This window comes from Podarcis filfolensis (assembly GCF_964270895.1).
Source record: "Podarcis filfolensis genome assembly, chromosome: 1".
In the NCBI taxonomy this organism is placed as follows: domain Eukaryota; kingdom Metazoa; phylum Chordata; class Lepidosauria; order Squamata; family Lacertidae; genus Podarcis; species Podarcis filfolensis.
The window spans coordinates 132,625,706-132,647,987 of NC_139604.1; the positions used below are offsets into that span (position 1 = coordinate 132,625,706).

General features: G+C 48.4%; 2 protein-coding genes across 2 annotated transcripts in view; one reads left to right on the plus strand and one right to left on the minus strand.

Moving 5' to 3' along the window:
* The window catches only part of PYGL (glycogen phosphorylase L), a 59,701-nt gene extending 37,740 nt beyond the window's left edge, over positions 1 to 21,961 (plus strand). The window contains exons 11-21 of the mRNA XM_083612413.1: positions 1,490 to 1,636; positions 2,902 to 3,065; positions 5,369 to 5,483; positions 6,407 to 6,508; positions 7,837 to 7,984; positions 9,192 to 9,250; positions 10,444 to 10,585; positions 13,193 to 13,400; positions 15,989 to 16,123; positions 17,354 to 17,420; positions 20,576 to 21,961. Of these exons, the coding sequence (XP_083468539.1) occupies positions 1,490 to 1,636; positions 2,902 to 3,065; positions 5,369 to 5,483; positions 6,407 to 6,508; positions 7,837 to 7,984; positions 9,192 to 9,250; positions 10,444 to 10,585; positions 13,193 to 13,400; positions 15,989 to 16,123; positions 17,354 to 17,420; positions 20,576 to 20,776 (1,488 nt within the window). The 3' untranslated portion in view covers positions 20,777 to 21,961. The remainder of the gene's footprint in view (positions 1 to 1,489; positions 1,637 to 2,901; positions 3,066 to 5,368; positions 5,484 to 6,406; positions 6,509 to 7,836; positions 7,985 to 9,191; positions 9,251 to 10,443; positions 10,586 to 13,192; positions 13,401 to 15,988; positions 16,124 to 17,353; positions 17,421 to 20,575) is intronic.
* The window catches only part of ABHD12B (abhydrolase domain containing 12B), a 35,878-nt gene continuing 35,557 nt past the window's right edge, over positions 21,962 to 22,282 (minus strand). Inside the window, exon 13 of the mRNA XM_083618825.1 lies at positions 21,962 to 22,090. Within this exon, the coding sequence (XP_083474951.1) occupies positions 22,066 to 22,090 (25 nt within the window). The 3' untranslated portion in view covers positions 21,962 to 22,065. The remainder of the gene's footprint in view (positions 22,091 to 22,282) is intronic.

The window sequence follows — 22,282 nt, forward strand, 5'->3', positions numbered from 1 at the left end:
GTATTCTTTCTGCTATGCGGTCGCTAAGCAGTTCCCAGGACTCCTTATCTTCAAGGTTGGAACAAACTGCCGGTGAGCTGCAATCGTCATCTATTATGGTAGCTTTTCAGTCTATCTGAGTTCCTTTCAAAGGAAAGGGTAGAGCAGAATTAAGAGGCTTGGTTTTAAAAGCATTCAGCGTATGTACCGTATTAGCCTGAATATAAGCCACACTTGTTTTTTCAAATTCCCATCTGGCATGGCTGCCCCCCAGAGAGCAGCCAAGGAGCATGGGGCAGCAGTGCCCATCCTGTCTGCAGCTCCTAAGCCTTCTCCAAGCCGCCAAATTGTAAAGGTGTGGCTTATTTGCAAGTGCGGCTTATATTCAGACCAATACGGTATGTCATAAATGTCTCAAGCAAGCATTGGCTTACTAGGTTGCCAAATGCACAAATTAGCCACAGTGCTTCTGCCTCATTCAAGTTGCCAACTTCCTAGAACCATGTTTAAATAATACAGGGTGCCTTTTAACCTTGACACCGGCACTGTGTACCAGTGAGCGCTGTCACATACAAAAAAAGCCCTGAGTTCAGGTTTCCCCCTTTTAATTTACCTAAAATACGTATTTTATCCCCCATCGGGGATTGAACCTATGACCTTCTCAATGCAAAGCAGATACTCTGCCACGGAGCTTGTTAACAGAGAAATCTGAGGGCTCTCTTGGACAAAAAAACACCAGCTAGGAATACCAGAGCAAAACAGCAGCCAGTAGGCTTGGTCTTGATTGAAGACTGTCGCAACAGGACTCCCACCTGCCACCAGGTGGAACAAGATGGAAGCCCTGAACAAAAGAGAACCCAAACTTTTATTAGCTACTAATCCCCATGTTACACACCCCCCAAACTACATCACTCATACATCATGGTTACATCATGAAAGGGGAGGTCTGGTGGCAGTAATCTGAGCATCCTGGACCCTGCCCCATGGTTCCCCTTGCCCTCCACCAAACACCCATCAAGTGTAACAAAAGAAATCTTTACATTTCCCTGTTTCCCAGCCAAGTTCATCACACCCTTTTGTTTTGATCTGGGTTTGGTATTTCTGGAATGGCTACCTGTCTGGCACTCAGGTATCAGGATGCCAGGGATTATCACTCAGGCAGAGGGGCTGCTGAGTAGCTGAGCTCACATGTCTATATGAATTTCTGAAGTTTTCCCAGTGAGCCAGTACATAGATACATTTATGAGTGAATTATTACATTTGGTATTGTGCAGCAGAGGCCCTTTGAATAGATAGGAAGAAACTGTGATGAAGTGTTTTGTGGGGACAAATCACAAAAGTCACAAAAGTGATTGTGCTGATTTGGGTAGTGGGCTGCATGTGCAGGATATCTGCTGGAGGGGCAAACCCCTCCCCAACCTATACATAAATTCCTGCAACAGCTACTTTAGCCTTCTGTTTCCTTTCCTTGCCCTGCTCACTGTCCTTCTCTCACTCTCACAAATCCTAGGCCTGGGACATCACCACGCGGACTTTCGCCTACACAAACCACACGGTTCTCCCCGAAGCCCTTGAGCGCTGGCCGGTGGAGCTGGTGGAGAAGCTGCTGCCCAGACACCTGCAGATCATCTATGAAATCAACCAGAGACACCTGGACGTAAGCAGGGCTGTGTCGCCGTGGTCCCCGGTTCTGGTTTTCAAGCCCAGTGCCGTGATTTGGGGGGCAGCGGAAGTGATTTCCTGGAGAGCCATTTAATGGTGCAGATGTTTTTGCCCTGCTTGCCTAGGGTGGAGCTCACACTCCCCAGTGGCTCACTGGATTCCAGGATTGGCTTTGCTCTTGCCCACAGGGTGCCAGAGGGCAGCGCACGAAGGGCTTGCCCTCCCTCCGATTTGGCTTCAGGGATCATCAGGTATAACCGAGGAGAACAGAAGCCAAGTTGGAGTGAGGGCCATGCTTCCTGCCCTCACTCTAATGCAGAGGTCAGCAAGGTTTACCTGCCATGGGCCCCTTAACTCCCACGGAGATTGCTCCGTGGGTCACAGCGTGAGTGCGCGTGAGCGTGTTTTCGGTGTCTGTACATGTGCAGGCGCGATTTCTGGCACGGAGGAGGCATGCGCGCCTTCCCATTATTTGCATATAATGGCGCTGTGGGTTAAACCACAGAGCCTAGGGACTTGCCAATCAGAAGGTCCCTGCAACTGGGTGAGCATCCCGTTGCTCGGTCCCTGCTCCTGCCCACCTAGCAGTTCAAAAGCACATCAAAGTGCAAGTAGATAAATACCGCTCTGGTGGGAAGGTAAACGGCGTTTCCGTGCGCTGCTCTGGTTCGCCAGAAGCGGCTTAGTCATGCTGGCCACATGACCCAGAAGCTGTACGCCGGCTCCCTCGGCCAGTAAAGCGAGATGAGCGCCGCAACCCCAGAGTCGGCCACGACTGGACCTAATGGTCAGGGGTTCCTTTACAGCCTTGCATTACATGGCAGCAAAACAGGACGGAAAGGCCCAGGACCTAATGGTCAGGGGTCCCTTTACCTTTACACTCGGAGCATTCTAACTCAGCTCCTTCCTAATCAGCATCAAACAGGGGGGAAAGAACAAAGGACAAAAATCCTACAGCACGGAAACACAGTAATAAAAACATCCTGTCTCCGTCACTTCCCACAATGTGGAATGAAAATATACACCGTCATGTGATATAAACAATCCCATGACTGCAACATGGTAAAGAATCCTAACAGTCCTAACTCTCTGCAGTGCAGAAATACTAGTTCTGTGACACACCCCCCCTTTTAAGCTCAAAGTTCTGCTGTCGTGTGGAGGGCTCTCCAGGGAGCTTCGAAACTGGGTTGGGCATCTTCCGGCATCCTTTTGGAGCGCTGTGAGTGCCTGAGCCATCTTTCCCTCCTTGTCTCTGCTCAGAGAATCGCAGCCATGTTTCCAAAGGACGTTGACCGCCTCCGGCGGATGTCCTTGATCGAAGAGGAAGGCATGAAGCGCATCAACATGGCACACCTGTGCATCGTGGGCTCGCATGCCGTCAACGGAGTCGCCAAGATCCACTCGGAAATTGTCAAGTCGCAAGTGTGAGTACGGGCGGGCATTCCGCGGGGCCCAAGTGGGTGGGCGTGGAAAAAACCTGGAACTAGGGTTTAGATCCAAGGTGGGCTTCTGGGTGCTTTGCCACTGGGCCAGTTGGGTGGTGGTTGAAGACAGAGCTCTAGAGCTCCTGAGCACGTGCAGATTGTGGGAGCGGGCAAGAGGAAATGTCTGCAGCCATCCCCTGTGGAGAAAGGTCTGCTTCCCCCAGAACATTTCCCTCTCTCCTTCCACCTTCTCTTGGTCACTGTTTCTTTGTAGTCAGTACCTTGACAGTTGGGGTATTGTGGTTTCCTTCCCATTTTTAGTCTGGCGGTTTTTGTTTCTGTTTTGTACTTCATAGGAACTTCTGTAATCATCTATCTCCCTTTCGTCTGGTGCTCTTCCTCTGAACCAGAGCAGAAAGTAGACCCGTTGTGCAATGCAAAGACCAATAAAATTGGCGATAAAAAAGTAAATCACAGTGAAAACTATCTGTGAAATCGCATCCCCAATATAGTACATACACACACACACACACACACACACTGTTTCCTATAAGATGTTGTTGTTGTTGTTTAGTCGTTTAGTGGTGTCCAGCTCTTCGTGACCCCACGAACCAGAGCATGCCAGGCACTCCTGTCTTCCACTGCCTCCCACAGTTTGGTCAGACTCATGTTTGTAGCTTCGAGAACACTGTCCAACCATCTCGTCCTCTGTCGTCCCCTTCTCCTTGTGCCCTCCATCTTTCCCAGCATCAGGGTCTTTTCCAGGGAGTCTTCTCTTCTCATAAAGTGGCCAGAGTCTTGGAGCCTCAGCTTCACGATCTGTCCTTCCAGGGAGCACTCAGGGCTGATTTCCTTAAGAATGGATACGTTTGATCTTCTTGCAGTCCATGGGACTCTCAAGAGTCTCCTCCAGCACCTGCACCATAATTCAAAATGATGTAGCAATGGTCAACTTGGACTGCTATAAGAGAAGTTTAAGCACATACACGCAGAATAAGTCTATTGTCAGGAGTGAGCCAGCAATAAATCACATGGAGCAATTTAACTCTTTATTAGAAGAAACAAGGTCTGCTCAGGAGTGCCAGGCCTAATAAGCACACAACTCTTCTCAATAGCTCTTGCCCCTATGAAGCATTTATGGAGACCTTCCCACAACTGCCTAAGTCACCTCCTCTCCTGGGTCCTTCCCAAGCAATCTGAGACATACCTGTCTTTGCTCCTCCTGCTTCACACCTCTCCTGGTCCTGGGAGATCAGAAGGGAGGAGAGAGTGTTGCAGCAAGAGGGGCAGACACCCTGACTTCTTCACCAGCTTGACTCCTCTCTGCCTCCCTCATCCCTCTCTCCTGCTTCCGCTTCTGATTCTGGACTTCTCTCTGACACAGACTCTCCCAGCTCACCAAGCCTTGTTAGCCCTTCAGCTTCCGACACCTCCTCTTCTCAGTCTTCTCCCTCTGACTACTCATCGTCGTTCCACCACCACCACTCCCTGGGCTTTGAGCCTTCTTCCCTTGGAGGTCCCCCAGCTGTACAGTAGGAGAATTAAGTGAAGGGAGGTGCTGTTGCACTTACCGTATTTTTCGCTGTATAGGACGCACCGGACCATAGGAGGGGGAGAACGGGGGGGGGAATTCTCCCCCTCTTTGCTCAGCGGCCCTTCAGCGAAGCGGCAGGAGAAACGGAGCCCCTTCCATTTCTCCTCCTGCTTAGCTGAAGGGGTGCTGCACAGCTCTCCCTCTCTGCTGAAGCCAGGAGAGTCTTGCTCTCCCGTCTTCAGCAAAAGGAACCCGAAGCCTTTGGAGGGCAGCGCGAGTTCCTGCTGCGCTCCAAAGGCTTCAGGCGGCTATCCTTGAAGCCTGGAGAGCGAGAGGGGACGGTGCGCACCGACCCCTCTTGCTCTCCAGGCTTCAGCGAAAGCAACGCGAAGCCTCCGGAGCGCGGAGAGAGCGCTCCCTCTGCGCTTCAGAGGCTTTGCGTTGCTATCGCTGAAGCCAAGGAGCCTGCATTCGCTCCATAGAACGCACACACATTTCCCCTTAATTTTTGGAGAGGAAAAAGGGTGTCCTATAGAGCAAAAAATACGGTAAGTCCTGCTCTTGAATTTCCCTTTGGGGCATTTGATCGGCCACTGTTCAAACAGGATGCTGGACGAGATGGTTGGCCCGACCCAGTAAAAGGCTCTTCTTATGATGCATTGTTAGCCAAGAAATCTTGATGATATAACAATAATAATTTATTATTTCTACCCCACACATCTGGCTGGGTTTCCCCAGCCACTGAACTGAGAACTTCCTTCCTGCGCAGGTTCAAGGACTTTGCAGAGGTGGAGCCAGAGAAGTTTCAGAATAAAACCAACGGCATCACACCGCGGCGGTGGCTCCTGCTTTGCAACCCGGGACTCGCAGAGTTAATTGCAGAGGTATGCAGCCCACCTGCAGTTGACTTTGCTCTGGCAGAAATCACACCGTTTCCATCAAGGCGGATTGTGTCCTGATGTACCTTGGACAGCAATAAGGCTGCTTCTGTGCAGCAGTTTATTCCCTTTCCCTGTAAATTTCCACGTTGTATTTGAGCTTTCACATGATGCAAAAGGCACTTCTATTCTGGAATATAGCATGCATTCAGAACTCATTTCTGTGTTATTTGGTTCCAGGAAAAAATGGTCTTCAGCCCCCTTAACCCAGAAAATCACAGTAGCAAAGTGATGAAATTTGGGGGCGGTATCCGAACATAGCTTTGCCTACCATTTTCATGGGGAAACAGAGGCATGCTGTTTTTTAAAAAAATATATTTATTTATGCATTTCACTCATAAAACTAATATATCGTGTGATTGTGAAAAGCAACAACTTCAAAACAGTTTACAAAAGATTTATGAAACATTATAGCTAATGCTTTGGATTAAAAACGGCTGCTTGTCCACAGTAAAATCAAGAAAAATTCACAACTCTGCTACAAAACATACAAAAGTTAAAATACTAAGAGGTCCAGACAACCTCTAATTTCTAAGCATGTGATGGGTAGGTTTGTCTAAACAGGAATGTTTTTAACAGGCGCCGAAAAGAGTACGGTGAAGGCACCTGCTTGATCTCAATAGGCAGGGAGTTCCAAAGTTCTGCCGCACTAAACTATCAAGTTCTTACAAATGCAGAACGGGTGTATTGCGACGCCTGTCGTGGTGCCAGTTCCACCGATCGAAGTGGTCAGGCGGGTGCATGTAAGGCTGGCATGGTAAGAGGCAGGAAAAAGTCTTTTTTGGGGAGGTGAGCAAATACCTCGGAAAGGCTGCTTGTCTTGAGGCAGGTGGTCTGGATGTCTCAAGCTCCCCGCTTCTCTTTTACAGAAAATAGGAGAGGAGTATGTCAAGGACCTCAGCCAGCTGACGAAACTGCACCGCTTTGCCAACGATGAGCTTTTCATCCGGGAGGTGTCCAAAGTCAAACAGGTAAGCGGGCGGAGGAGCTGGGCGTCTTCTTGTCGACGCTGCAGCTGGAGAGGAGGCAGGATTCTGCTCCCGAGATTCCTGGGAGACGCTGGACTTCATGGCAAGCAAACGTGGTGGCTGGGGGGGGGGGACAGCCACACGGCCTGTGATGGCTTGTGTATGCTCTTTGCAATAAGCACCCTCTGCTCACTCAGAGAGAGATTATTTTACATATGGGACGCGGGTGGTGCTGTGGGTTAAACCACAGAGCCTAGGACTTGCTGACCAGAAGGTCAGTGGTTCGAATCCCCGCGACAGGGTGAGCTCCCATTGCTCGGTCCCTGCTTCTGCCAACCTAGCAGTTCGAAAGCACATCAAAGTGCAAGTACGTCAAAGAGCAAGTAGATAAATAGGTACCACTCCGGCGGGAAGGTAAACGGCGTTTCGTGCGCTGCTCTGGTTCGCCAGAAGCGGCTCAGTCATGCTGGCCACATGACCCAGAAGCTGTACGCCGGCTCCCTCGGCCAGTAAAGCGAGATGAGCGCCGCAACCCCAGAGTCGGCCACGACTGGACCTAATGGTCAGGGGTCCCTTTACCTTTCCTATATTCGTAATATGTATGTATTAATGTTTCTGTGCGCTGCTCTGGTTTGCCAGAAGCGGCTGAGTCATGCTGGCCACATGACCCGGAAGCTGTACACCGGCTCCCTTAGGCCAATAAAGCGAGATGAGCGCAGGAGGGGTCCATGATTTACATCTTAGGAGCCTACACAACACAAAACACTGTTGCTGTATGCTGGTTTTATTTTATTTGTTTTTCATCTTATATTTTGGAAATGTACACCCAGGGTTTTCCCCCCTTTACATTTTTGGGGGGCCCCCAAGAGAGTGGGGCCCTAAGCTAGAGCTTGTTTAGCTTATATGTAAATCCAGCACTGTTCACACGTGATTCCACTCTCTTCGCTTTGCAGTGCTTCCCCCAAATGTTACCTTTGAGGGGGCAGCCTTGCATTACAAGGCAGCAAAACTGGACGGAAAGCCCCAGAAAACTTCTGTGCTATGAAAAGTTGTGGGATTTCGGCAGGAGAGTGAGGGACAGACCCCGGTTGGGAAAGGAAGTGTATGTTGGCTCTGAAACATTTGCAGGTGCAAACGGTGTTGAAAAGGAGGGTTGTGTGTAACCGCGCCAATACTGTCATGAAAGCAGAGCATCATTAATGCACAATTAAAAGGACGTCCCGGAAACGGCATTATGCAGGGGGCTGCTGCATCCGGTGCCCTCAGACCATGCCTTGCTGGCTATATTTGCTGCTGCTTTGAGCGATTGCTCCTTCCCTCTGCTCTCTCAGGAAAACAAGGTCAAGTTTGCCCAGTATTTGGAGAAGGAATACAAGGTGAAGATCAACCCGGCTTCCATGTTTGACGTCCAGGTCAAGAGGATCCACGAATACAAGCGGCAGCTCATGAACTGCCTGCACATCATCACCATGTACAACCGTGAGTAACAGCACGGGGGCAGCTGGGCATCCTGGGCAGTCGTTGTTAGCAGGCAGTGACAGCCTCACCTTCTAGGTGTTGGAATTCAAGCCTCTATCGGGAGAAGCTGGCAACCCTCCCAGGTACCCGGCTTGAGTTCCGGTGACCTCCCTGGCTGCATTCCCCAGCAAACGCAGGCAAGGTCGCTATAGGCGATTCTTCTCAGCGTGAGAAAAACACCCCCCCCCTCTTTCTTGCCCCCCCCCCGGCAGGGGAAAGAGATAGACAGAAACGTATTTACATTCCTTTATTTCTGTCTTTGCAGCATTACAAAAGCATGACTGCTCTCTTCAAGCTCCAGCAGTCTGTACTTTCTGTACAGCTCATATTACACTCTGAGCTAATTCTGGTGCTTTGCACTGTGAAATAACTGTCCCTCTGTTTCCCACAGACAGTCCCAACATTCCCACCATGTTTTGTTTCCAAGCTAGCACTTTGCAGCAGCATTGCATCCATATCGTAACACTAGGTGTCTTGGTGGAAAAGAAAAGAAGAGGAGGAGTTTGGATTTGATATCCCGCCTTTCACTCCCCTTTTGTTGTTGTTGTTGTTGTTGTTTAGTCGTGTCCGACTCTTCGTGACCCCCTGGACCAGAGCACGCCAGGCACTCCTGTCTTCCCCTGCCTCCCGCAGTTTGGTCAGACTCCTGTTTGTAGCTTCGAGAACACTATTCAACCATCTTGTCCTCTGTCGTCCCCTTCTCCTTGTGCCCTCCATCTTTCCCAACATCAGGGTCTTTTCCAGGGAGTCTTCTCTTCTCCTGAGGTGGCCAAAGTCTTGAAGCCTCAGCTTCACGATCTGTCCTTCCAGGGAGCATTCAGGGCTGATTTCCTTAAGAATGGATAGGTTTGATCTTCTTGCAGTCCATGGGACTCTCAAGAGTCTCCTCCAGCACCATAATTCAAAAGTATCAATTCTTTGGCGATCAGCCTTCTTGAGTCTCAAAGCAGCTAACATTCTCCTTTCCCTTTCTCCCCCACAAAAAAACACACACTGTGAGGTGAGTGGGGCTGAGAGACTTCAGAGAAGTGTGACTGGCCCAAGGTCACCCAGCAGCTGCATGTGGAGGAGCGGGGAATCAAACCCGGTTCCCCAGATTACAAGTCCACTGCTCTTAACCACTACACCACACTGGCTCTCATTTTGTGTTCTCCTTTCTCTCCCACAGGCATCAAGCGAGACCCCATGAAGCTGTTTGTGCCCCGGACGGTGATCATTGGCGGCAAAGTAAGCGATAGATTTGGGACAGAATAGGATCTACTACGGTGCCCCTTTTGGGCTGCCCTTGGAAGTGCCTGCCTGCCTGCCTGCCTTGGATTTGTCAGTGGCCGACGTGCCATATCTTGTGGGAGGGAGTTCCACCGATGAATAATTAAGCCCTGTGTGGAGGAATACATTTCTTCACCTCTCCTGATGCTACTACCCATCCAGAGTGCTAGTGTTATGGGAGAATGAGAAAAACACCTCCCTAAAGCATAATTTCATGTACTTCTAACGTGACCACACACCACCACCACAAAAGGAGAGTGTGAGGTGTTGATGGGGAATTTGTGCAGCTGAAAAGTCTGCTTCAACAACAACAAAAATACATCTAGAAAGCATCTGGAGGGTCCTGGATTCAGGGAGGCTAGGGGGAAGCGCAAGGATGCCCCTCTAGGGGTGCCCTCTTTATTGTGGATTCTGTTGGAAACACGCCCAGGAATGAGGCGTTCCCAAAGTAAAGGAAGGATTGAACTCTGATTAATAAGAATACACACAGAGGCTTGAACCAGCAAGACTCTGGGAAGGGTGCGTATAATAATCTCTCCCCCCAGCCCCTGGCCCAGGTCGTTTTATTCACAAAAGAGCTTTTTACAGAGTGTTCGTAAGAACCAATCAGATTTCTTCTGAGCATTTCAACAAACCCCACGTTGGGACAAAGTTAAACTACAAACACTAGTTAAGCATGCATACTTTTGGGGTAAATGAATGAAAACTACAAAGGAGTGCATTCAGCAACCCCGGAGGTCATAAACAATCAATACACATGATAAGAAGGATGGCCAGGAGACCAGCGATCATTATCACCTTTATGTGAAACCTGTTTCCTGGCCCGAAGATTAACATCCTAAGATTAACATATCAGAAAAGCTACAGAGCTACAGCAAAGAAACTGCCCGCTGTCTTTGATGACCCAGGACGCCTGCCTCTCTAAGTGGGTACGTGACTTGTGAAGAAAGAGAAATGGAACAGGGATGCAGAGGTGTGGATTGATCAAGAATCATCTCAAAATAGTTTAAACCCAGTCAACGCAATGCTTTCATTGCTGACACAGATGGCTTACTCTATATTTGTTACAATTCCTCATAGCAATCCCACCTGATCACTGCACCAGCTGCTACTGTTCCTTCTAAGCGCTTGCATTTCTGCCCTTCTTTCAGGCTGCTCCCGGCTACCACATGGCCAAAATGATTATCAAGCTCATCACCTCCGTGGGCCACGTGGTCAACAATGACCCTGTGGTGGGGAACAAGCTGAAGGTCATCTTCCTGGAAAACTACAGAGTCTCGTTGGCCGAGAAAGGTAAGGCCAGCATCGCCCGTCGCTGGCAAGAGCTGGCGTCTAAAAGCCTTGCATCATTTCTCCTGGCAAAGGGGCCTAAGAGTCAAAACCACACTTGTGCCTCATTGGCTTTCCCTACGACATTTTTCCTGTTCTTGGTGGGTCCCTCTTCCTTTGGCTAAAATGTTGGGGGCGGGAGAACATATCTGTGGTCCTCTAGATATTATTCAACTCCACCTGAACGCCAATTGCTGGAAACTGAAGGAAGGGAAAGGGCTCTGGGGCCCATTGGGTTGTATTGTATCCAACTAAGTTCTACTCTCAGAAGAACCATTTAAATTGATGACAACGACTAACTTGGGTCCATTTCTTTTCGCGGAATCCAGTCTTCACATGACAGAGGGCTTGCAGTAGAGCTTCCGTAACAGACCTTAAACATTTGATAGATTGATGGATTGCATTTATAATCCCGCCTTTTTCTCCAAGGAGCTGAAGGTGGCATAAATGATTGTCCCCCTCCTCATTTAATATCCACAACAACCTTGTGGTGTAGGTTAGGCTAAGAGGCAACCACTGGCCCAAGGTCACCCAGTGAGCTTGATAGCTGAACGGGGATTTGAACCCTTGTCTCTCCCAGGTCCTACTCCAACACTTTCTTCTTCTTTGGTGATCACTCGTAGCCAAGTAAGATTGTCTTCCATGTTGTTGTTGTTGAGTCGTGTCCGACTCTTTGTGACCCCATGGGCCAGAGCACGTCAGGCACTCCCGTCTTCCACTGCCTCCTGCAGTTTGGTCAAACTCATGCTGGTAGCTTCGAGAACACTGTCCAACCATCTCGTCCTCTGTCGTCCCCTTCTCCTTGTGCCCTCCATCTTTCCCCACATCAGGGTCTTTTCCAGGGAGTCTTCTCTTCTCATGAGGTGGCCAAAGTCTTGGAGCCTCAGCTTCAGGATCTGTCCTTCCAGTGAGCACTCAGGGCTGATTTCCTTCAGAATGGATAGGTTTGATCTTCTTGCAGTCCATGGGACTCTCAAGAGTCTCCTCCAGCACCAGAATTCAAAAGCATCAATTCTTCGGCGATCAGCCTTCTTTATGGTCCAGCTCACACGGTTTTAACAGTGAGTCCGTAAGTGACTGTGGAGGCCAATTCTGGATCCACATGTCCTTCCACAGTGGGGACGTTGGTTTCTGGGCAGGAGTTGATCCCGGTGAGGGTTTGCCAAGCGTGCCTTCCTCCTAATGTGTTTCTCCCTTGCGACCTGAGTTCAAGTGTCTTCAAAGCCCATGACACCTTTGGTGAAGGCTGTTCTCCAACTGGAGCGCTTGCAGGCCAGTGTTTCCCAGTTGTCGGTGTTTATACTACTTTTTTTAAGATTTGCCTTGAGACAGTCTTTGAACCTCTTTTGTTGATCACTAGCATTATGCTTTCCATTTTTAAGTTTGGAATAGAGTAGTTGCTTTGGAAGACCATCATCAGGCATCTGCACAACATGACCATGCCAACGAAGTTGATGTTGAAGAATCATTGCTTCAACACTGGTGATCTTTGCTTCTTCCAGTACACTGGTATTAGTTCACCTGTCTTCCCAAGTGATGTGTAAAAGAAACAGTGTTATACCAGGTCGGGCTATTGGCCCTAACTCGGAGTTGTCTCTTGGGCAGAAAAGTTGCTTAACAGCTTCTCCCTCAGCCTTTATCATTATCATTATTATTAGTTTTCAATTACAATAATCCAATAATAGCCTCATTATAACAAAACCAAATTATAATACAATTAGTAATACCAATAATTCAGACACCAAATTATACAATTTAGGTAGCCTCCCACGTGCTAGAACTGATGCTTTGCTTTATTTCTGTGTTCCAAAATCTTCTAAATTTCAATTACACTCAAGTCAAAATAACGTTAAATCCCTTATACAGCAACTGCAATTTTAACAACTTCCATTTGTATTGACACATTAAATGATTTATAAAGCTGCAGGTGAAGCATTCAAACTACATCCTTGTTCTTCCTGTGAGTGGCAGTTATTTTGTCCGTAATGTTTCTTCCTGTCCTTGTAAAATATTACGTCTATCTTTTCCTGGTTGTTGCTGTTCTCCATCATGCCTTGGGCAGAGCTGATATCCCATTGTTGTTTCAGAAGTTCTCCATTCCTCTGTCCCGTGGTTCATTGTTTGCAACTTTAGCAGCAGCTGCCGAAATCACACAGTCCCAATAAATATCCTGTTTTCGCCATTTTTCTCTCGGCCTGGGAAGGAGAAGAAGCTGTCAAACTTCAAATAACTCAGTACTGAACCTTATCAACTCCTTGGCAAGCTCGCAGATTCCTCTCCCTCAGCCTTTAAATTGGAAAAAGCCAGAAATTGAAATTGGGACATTTTTTCCCAGTTGCCCCACTGAGCTACACCCTTCCCTTTCCTCTAGGTGCAAGGCAGTTTGATATGTCCATATAACACAGTTGCTTGTTTGATTCTGCATGGGGTTTTTTTCTGATTACCTGCTGCGAGCCGTCATGGTTGGCTGTGACAGAAATTAATAATAATAATAATAATAATAATAATAATAATAATAATAATAAATAATAAAGGACCGCAGGAATGGCTAAAATTGCACCCTCTTGGCAGTGATCCCCGCCACAGATCTGTCGGAGCAGATTTCCACGGCAGGCACCGAAGCGTCTGGCACCGGCAACATGAAATTCATGCTGAACGGAGCCCTGACCATTGGGACAATGGACGGCGCCAACGTTGAGATGGCAGAGGAGGCTGGAGAAGAGAACCTCTTCATCTTTGGCATGAGAGTGGAGGATGTGGCTGAGCTGGACCGGAGAGGGTGAGTATGGCAGAAGCGAAGGTCTCGCCCACGCTTTTTGCTTGACCTGTATTTTGATTGGATTGTGCACTGATGAATTCCACACACACACATACACACACCCCGGTTCCAAGAGCTTTTCTCTTTTTTCTTTTAAAAATTTTTTAAAATATATTTACAGTGGTACCTCTGGTTACGTACTTAATTCGTTCCGGAGGTCCCGTTAAAGCATCCATGATTAAATGGGTGCAAGATATTGGGGAAAATATTATGCTTGAACAATGGGGAAAATTGTGGAAAGATGATATGAAATTCCCTGTGTGTGTATTGAAAGAAAATTACCTTAAAATGCAACATAGATGGTAATAAACACCTGAAAGAATAGCAAAAATGAATAAAAATTGTGGCGATGTCTGCTGTCGATGAAGCACAGAAAAAGGTACTGTGATGCACATATGGTGGAATTGTTTAAACATCAAACAATCTTGGGAAACAATATATAATTAAATGAAAAAAAATGTTCAGATATTCATTTAGGAAAACATCAGAAAGTTTTCTATTGGGAATAGTGGCAGGAAGTCTAAAGGAAGAGGACAAGACAGTATATTTGTACACAACAGTAGCTGCAAGGCTATCGGTTGTGAAAAATCGGAAAAGTGGTATTATACCGACAAAAATAGAGTGGCTTGCCAAATTATTGGAGTATTACAATATATCCAAAACAATGGGAGAAATTGGAAGGATCTCAAAAGAGAAGATAGACAAGGAGCTTTTCTCATTGCTCCATGGTTGTGCTTTGAAAAATTTGATCTTGCCCACTGAATTAGATCTTATCCAATTCACAGAAAATCCAGAGATTTTGCTTATGGTAAGATCAGATTTTTGACCCCTTGCATATGTTAATGGTGCAGCTCAATAATTACTCAATAATTTGAGTCACCCTACAGTTTGGAGGCGGCTGTTATGGCAGTTCTGTTGGCAAAGTTACTTTGCCTAATACAGGTGGAGTCCGGATAAATGCAAAAACCAGACATCACTGAACAAAAACGGTATATAAATTGAAGAGGAAAACTCCCTCCGAATTGCACAGCCAGTCAGAGCATGTGCTGCCTCAGTAAATGTGATTCCTCCATGTGAAACAATACTTCCACGTATCTCCATCTTGACAAGTTGGCTTTCATGTGAGTGTAATTAACCCTTAAGTTACAAACCAAATGATCCCTGCTGCTGAACTTCCAACAGATTTTCCTCACCAAATCAAGGGAGTTCACATGTCTGCCCCTCCTGGTATAACAAAATGAGATAGCTGAGGATGTCTTGTGACTGCAAAGCCAGGAGCACGTAACAGACCAGGCAGAGGGCCTTCTCGGTGGTGGCACCCGCCCTGTGGAACGCCCTCCCACCAGATGTCATAGAGAAAAACAAGTACCAGACTTTTAGAAGACATCTGAAGGCAGCCCTGTTTAGGGAAGCTTTTTAATGTTTAATAGACTGTTGTATTTTAATATTCTGTTGGAAGCCGCCCAGAGTGGCTGGGGAAACCCAGCCAGATGGGTGCATAGCTATCAACTTGCAGATTTGAAAATAAGGGACCAGCCAGCCTTGAAAATAAGGGATCAGCAGCTAAAATAAGGGATTTTAGCCGATCAGCTGAAATATGAAGATAAAAGGGGCAAGATAATTTTGGAGAACAGTGCTGGTTTTTAGCCCTTCGTTTCCAGAGGTTGCTGCTCAAGACACCAGCCGATGAAACACTGCAATTAAATAACTACAAGCAGCAACCAATTTTCGCGCAAAACGGAGTCCAAGCTACGAAGATGCTGCTGCAGTTCTGTATCTTTTCTCTCGTGCTCCATCTGCAGCTCTCAGTTCCATCAGGCGGGGCAGGAGGAAGGGGGGGGGGAAATAGCACCTGAAGTAAACCCGCAGATCAGACCATCTATGCTAGTCTACCACTACAAATCTATGGGAGAAGGGCTTGCGGTCCTTCCCTTGTAGCCCTTGGAACACCTGCCTGCGCCTCCGCCTCCTCCTCCTCCCTCTGAACTGCTTTCTCTATGGTTGCCCTCGCTCTCCTCTCAAGGCTCCTCAGCAATTCATAGGCCACGCCAGGCTGCCCATCTCATCCGGGTCCTTCGGTGGCGCAGCCGCAGTACGGCATAGCGGGAGTGGCGGTGGCAGGCAGAGAGGAGGCCCCAGGCAGAGACACTCAGTTCGGCGGCCGCGAGGAGGATGGCGGCGGAAGGGTCCAAGGCTCCCGCCAGCCCTGGCCGGGAGGGGCTCCCGGGGGCCGAGTCTGGTGAGAGGAGGCCGGAGGGGGGCGGGCCGAGCAGCCAAGCAACACAGTTGGAGCCTCCCTCCTCCCTGGCCGGCAGGGAGGGAAGGAGAGGGGATGCTTCCATTGAAACCCGGGATATTTAAGGGACATCATCAATAAGGGACAGCAGCGGGACACGGCGCTGGGATAAGGGAGTTTCCCGCCAAATAAGGGACGCTTGACAGCTATTGATGGGTGGGGTATAAATAATAAATTGTTGTTGTTGTTATATACATGGCCATCGGTAGTCTTCAATATGTTTGCTAAAGGTTTTCCTCCCTCTTTCCATCAGGTACAAAGCTCAGGAATATTACGAGAGGCATCCTGAGCTAAAGCAAGCCATGGATCAGATCAAGAGTGGATTCTTTTCACCAAAAGAGCCCGACCTTTTCAAAGATTTGGTCAACATGTTGTTCTACCATGACCGGTGAGTGGAGACCCCTTTGCAGAAACCTGTTGACAGCTTTGGCTAACGGTTGCTTGTGCCACCACTCTGTAACTTGCCCGGCCTCTGTGCCTCAATCGCAGCAGGGTCTGCTTTCCCTGACCCTCCACTCTGAAAAAAGTTTAAGGAACATAGAATTGGGACCCCAAGGGTCATCTAGTCCAACCCCCTGCAATGCAGGAATCTCAGCTAAAGCATCCAACCTCTGCTTCAAAACCAAGGAAGGAGAGTCCACAACTTCCCAAGGGAGACCTTTCCGCTGTTGAACAGCTCTTACTGGGGTGTAAATATGTACAATTTTTTTGGCAAAGGGTGTTTAAGGAGATAGCAGAAATCACGGGGTTAAAGCTGACCAAAAGTTCAGAGGTAGCACTATTATCAATTTACGATGGGGTGGAAGGTTCACGGGCTATGAAGGACTTGCTCACAAATTTATTGACAGCCGCATGAATTATCACAGCTAGGAAATAGAAGGGGCAAGCAGAAAATAAAATGTTATAATGGTACAAAGAGGTTTGGGATGTAGCTATTAATGATAAATTTACGTGTGCCATTAAGGTAAGACCGGAAATATGCAGGAGAAATGATTTTGAGGAGATACGGAGGGTGTTTGTAGAATTTGTACTGTTAAAACGGAAAGGGGTCAAACCATCGCACAGGGTGTTGAAATTTTGGGAGGTTGGATAGCTATAATGGAATGGTCTCAGGGAGCACATTTTTATGATTATGTATGATTAATTCTTGATTTAATAATGAAAAAGAGAAAGGGGGGAAGTTCTTCCTGATATCAGGGCCTGTTGAGGACCCTGTTTTTATTTTGACAGGACATTGGACTTTGATGGTGGCCTGAGGCCTTTCTATTTATGTGTAAAATAATAATAATACAGTCATACCTCGGTTTAAATATGCTTCAGGTTGAGCGTTTTCAGGTTACGCTCTGCGGCGACCCGGAAGTAACGGAATACATTACTTCCGGGTTTCGCTGCTCGCGCATGTGCAGACACTCAAAATGACGTCATGCGCGGAAGCAGCGAATCGCGACCCATGCATGCACAGACGTGGGTTGCGTTCACTTCAGGATGCGAACGGGGCTCCGGAACGGATCCCGTTTGCATCCGGAGGTACCACTGTAATAAAAAAGGCCCTGCCTGGGGTCTTCATTGTTCAGGCACAAGCCCCTCTGACGCCCGCTCTGACTCCTTCCTCAAATAGGTTCAAAGTCTTCGCAGACTACGAAGCTTATGTCAGATGTCAAGACAACGTCAGTCAACTTTACATGGTAAGATGGGCGGAGGGTGTCCAGCTGCTGCCAGAGGTCTCCTGAGATCGCCTTGTCGGCATCTCAACTCAGCCAAGCTGATAAGGCTGGTCTTTGGAATTGCCTCCCGACATGTTTAACGACCTCGAGCCTTTGATGAGGCTCCAAGGCACGTCCTCCCAGCAGAGTTCCGAGCACAGGGAAGGATGAGACAGTATGAGCTACATTTTAAAGAGTTTTATTTCTAAACTATGCAGAACAGAAAAGACATCCTCTCTCTATGGAAGCAAAGAGCAATTGCACAAAGGAACAAAGGAAACAGGAAACCACTAACGTCACATCCCGTCTCCCTTTCCCGTGAGACTCCAATAGTATGGAATCCCAGGAATATAAACAGAGTCCTGTGACTCCACGCAGCTGCACAGTGATAAGAACAGAAACTTACACGCCTTACCCTGTGTAAACGCACTCGCTTCGATCGGCCAAACTGGCCCCATTCCAGGCACCGCATAATGCCCGTTCCACATTTGTAAGAAGGGCTTTCAAGCGAGGTGCTAGGAGAGGCTGGAGGGAAGCCCAGGGGTGCCTCGTACCATTGCTAACCTTCCCAGATTCTCCGAAATGGAGCGAGAGGGAAAGTGCCCCTCCGCCAACACCACGGCCCTTTTTCTGGAGTTCTTCCAACATGCATGGTCCTTTGGGACAGCAGGGAGGAGAGGAAGTTGGTCCAAAATGCAACAGCTAGATTCCTGGCTGGGCGTTCCCTTATATAACCCCTGTTTTAAAACAGCTGCACTGGTTGTCAATTCGTTTCCAGGCCCAGTTCGAGGTGCCCACATTGGTGTTAATGCCCTGGGACACAGGTGGCACTGTGGTCTAAACCACTGGATCTCTTGGGCCTGTCGATCGGAAGGTCGGCGGTTCGAATCCCCGCAACGGAATGAGCTCCCGTTGCTCTGTCCCAGCTCCTGCCAACCTAGGAGTTCGAAAGCATGCCAGTGCAAGTAGATAAATAGGTACCACTTCGGCGGGAAGGTTAACGGCGTTTCCATGCGCTCTGGCTTCCATCAGTGTCCCATTGCGCCAGAAGCGGTTTAGTCCTGCTGGCCACATGACCCGGAAAGCTGTCTGCGGACAAACGCTAGCTCCCTCGGCCTGTAAGCAGAGATGAGCACCTCAACCCCAGAGTCGCCTTTGACTGGACTTAACCATCCAGGGGTCCTTTACCTTTACATTTTACCTTTAATGCCCTAAATGACTCAGGTCCCAAATATATAAGGACAACCTCCTTCCCTACAGACCATCTCAGGTGCTGAGTCCAGCAGAGGAGGTCCTCTTCGTAGTTCTCCTGCCCTCAGGCGCTCAGGGGTGTCAGCCTGGGGTGAGAGGACCTTTTCTGTGGTGGCCCCTAAGCTGTGAAGTCCGTCCTCATAGAGGTGTGTCTGGCACCTTCATTATACAGCTTCCGGAGAATGCTGTAGATTCACCTCTTTACCTTGGCTTTGGACAACTGAGGTGCATTATTTGTGGCTGTAAGTTGTTTAAACCTGCTTTTAATACTATGTTTTAATGTTGTGACCTGCCCTGGGACCTTAAAAGAAAGAGAGGGGGAAAAACACTAGTCTAGCCATAAATACACAAGTTATTTAGCCTGCAGACTTTCTGTCTCCCACGCACACCTGTGTTTAGTAAACTGTGGCCTTTTGTAGTTTCCTGGGTGTGCTTATTAACTCCATGCTTGATCACCTGTGGTTATTTCATCAGCATCCTTGTAGCTCAGGTGTGACTCACCTGTGGTCCTCCAGGTGTTGCTGGACTAAAACTCCCTTAATTCCTGGCCATTGGCCATGCTGCTTGCTCAGGGTCCAAAACAGTTCTCCCTCCTCCCTCCTGTAGTTGAAATCCCTCCTTGTTACAATTCTGTAGGTACAGTGAAGTTTTTCCTTCACTCCTATACTTTGAGATTCTTCTACATGCTGCATTTCCTATGTAGTTCTCCTCTTGCTGCTTCTTGCAAGATAACCACCTAGAACAGTGGTTCTGCAAACCCCAACTGATGTCCATGGCACATACCCATTGACTGACTGACTGTGGGCGCCATGTGCTCGCACGGGTCACGTGACTCGCACAGGAGCGAGGCCCGGAAGATGAACGTTTGCTCTGAGACATGTTGCCACCATTCACAAAACAAGAACTACTACAGAGATATCGAGATTTTCAAAAGAAGGGGGTTCGTGGCTTGGCTTTTGAAAAACAGGGGTCTGCAGTTCCTAGCTAACTGGGAACCACTGACCTAAAATGTATTATTATTATTATTATTATTATTATTATTATTATTATTATTATTATTTTATTTATACCCCGCCCATCTGGCTGCGTTTCCTCAGCCACTCTGGGCGGCTCCCCACAGAATATTAAAAACATGATGAAACATCAAACATTAAAAACTTCCCTAAGCAGGGCTGCCTTCAGATGTCTTCTAAAAGTTATGTAGTTTTTATCTGCTTGAGATCTAACGGGAGGGCGTTCCACAGGGTAGGTGCCACCACCAAGAAGGCCCTCTGCCTGGTTCCCTGTAACCTCACTTCTCGCAGTGAGGGAACCACCAGAAGGCCCCTGGAGCTGGACCCCCGTGTTTGGGCTAGACAATGGGGGTGGAGACACTCCTTCAGGTAAAATGCTGTCTGATTTCCCTACCATCAAACTTGGGGCTGGGTTAGGTTGGAACTTGAAACAAACCGTTGCTTCAGCCCGGAGTGTTTTGTTGAGCAGTCAAAAAGAACTCTGCACATGGAAATGAGAGACTTCCAGTTGGTCGCCCAGTAATGGCAGACGGGAGCTCTTTTGGCTGAAAGAGCCCCAGCGCTGTGAAGCAGGGGGAGACCGCAAGAGCGTTGCGGTCCCCCAGAAAAACCTCAGATTCGCCGTTCTGAGGACCTGGTGATCCGGTGGGTGCCCTTTGGTGACTTCCCCCACTCCCCGGTAACCAGGGGGATTTGAGGAAGTCACTTAACAATGTTACCAAGATTGGTTTAATTACAAATAGGTTGTATGTTTGTTTGTTTGTTTTAATTTTTTTGGGAAATTAATTAAAAAATTTGAAGGGGGAAAAAGGAAATGAGACCTTTGCGATTCTCAAGTCAGCTTCTTCTTTTTGGCCTATCTCCTTTTCTCAGAACGCCAAGGAGTGGACCAAAATGGTGATCAGGAACATCGCTGCCTCCGGGAAGTTCTCCAGCGACCGGACCATTAAGGAGTACGCCCGGGACATCTGGGGGGTGGAGCCTTCTGACTTGAAGATCCCACCCCCCAATGTGCCCCGGGACGTGGCGGACGAGATGCTGGCCAACGACACGTCCGAAAAGATGCACGTCTGAGTTTGCACGAGCCCCGGAGAGTTAGCTCTACCTGTGTAGTGAGTGTGCGGTCCTGTGTGCTTTATGCGAGGCAGGCTCACGCTTGTTTAGTGACGCTAACAGTAGTTAAAAGTTGTGGGCTCTTTTTCTTTCTGCTTTTATTGGCGTTGAAAGGGGAATCTGACTTATTCTGTGAATTCTGCAGAAGTGCAAAGCGAGTTCAAGGGCACTTCTGAGTGTCACGAACCCCCCCCCCTTCCCCTTCCCCTGGCAGCCTGGGAATTCCTAGTCCTAAGTCTCTTTTTCGAAGCTCCCAGGATGGGGCTGCTGTTGAACCTCCTGCAAAACCAGCTTCCAGGAGGGACCAATGGCAAGATCGAGTCAACGAGCTGCTCTTTTGCATCCTCGTCTCTTTTTAAAAGATAAGGGATTGGCTACCCATCAGATAAACCCTTCGCAGAGGGTGTGGGACCTGTCTGGCGAGAGAGGTGTGTCAAAAATGGTGGCAGCAGAATCCCTGGGGGTCTTAATGTTGCTGTCTCAGCCATCTTGTGGCCAAGGGTCTTCCCCCCAAAAAAGGGGCCCCTGCTCCAACTTGCCTAGGAGGATATTCAGACTCCATTTCTGCATTTCAAAGCTCTGTCTCTGAGCCTGTTGTTTTGGGTTGTTTGGCAAATGGCAGTCGGGTTTTCTGCAGCTTGTTATCTGCTCTGATTTGGCATTAAAATGTGGGTTTTCCCAGGAGAAGCACTGGAACGGAAAAAAAACACCCACCCACTCAGATGCGGAGCTTTAAAGTACAGACCTGTGCCTAGAAAGTGGGGTGCAAAAGGACGTCTGGCTGAGCCCTATAATCTGTCCTACAGTCGCTGGACCAAAGTGCTTTTAACGGATACCGTGAGGTATTGCAGCAGGTGCTATGTGTTCAATGCCATTGGTGCGCTCAGCAGGTACATGCCGGCTGCTTGCATGCAGTGAGCAAGATGCGCTAAGAAGGGGAGAGAGACTGTCCTGCTCAGGTAGTGCTTAAAATATCCACTTTTAGGTGCATTAATACAAAAAAAGAAGCAGCGAACCGCACATCTTTGCAAGGGCTGCATGCATCAGTTTGTGTTCCTGTCTCCCCGCTTTCTTGTCTTCCGGGTCCACGCCACAAATCTTGCATTCCTGAAAATTCACCTGGTAAAATAAAAACGAAATCCACTCTTCCTGTTCATGGCTCGTTTTATTATCTGTAGCGATTTGAACTGGAGTATGGCGCAGTGTTCCTTGCGGGTGGCAGCGGCTGGTCTCTTCCTGCGTTGCTGCTGTCACTTAACACTCTGGAGGAAGTTTCTGTTTCGGAACAGGAGGGAAACAAAGAAGCATGATTTATATTTCTTCAACCAGGGGCCATGCCAGGTATCTACTTAGGCAGGGCTGTCTTAAGCAAAAATCCACCCGGCTGCCTCAGCGTCTCACTGGCTCAGTCGCCCCCGAACTCACGGCGCAGAGCCGCCCACAGCAGAAGAGTCTGCCACAGCGCTT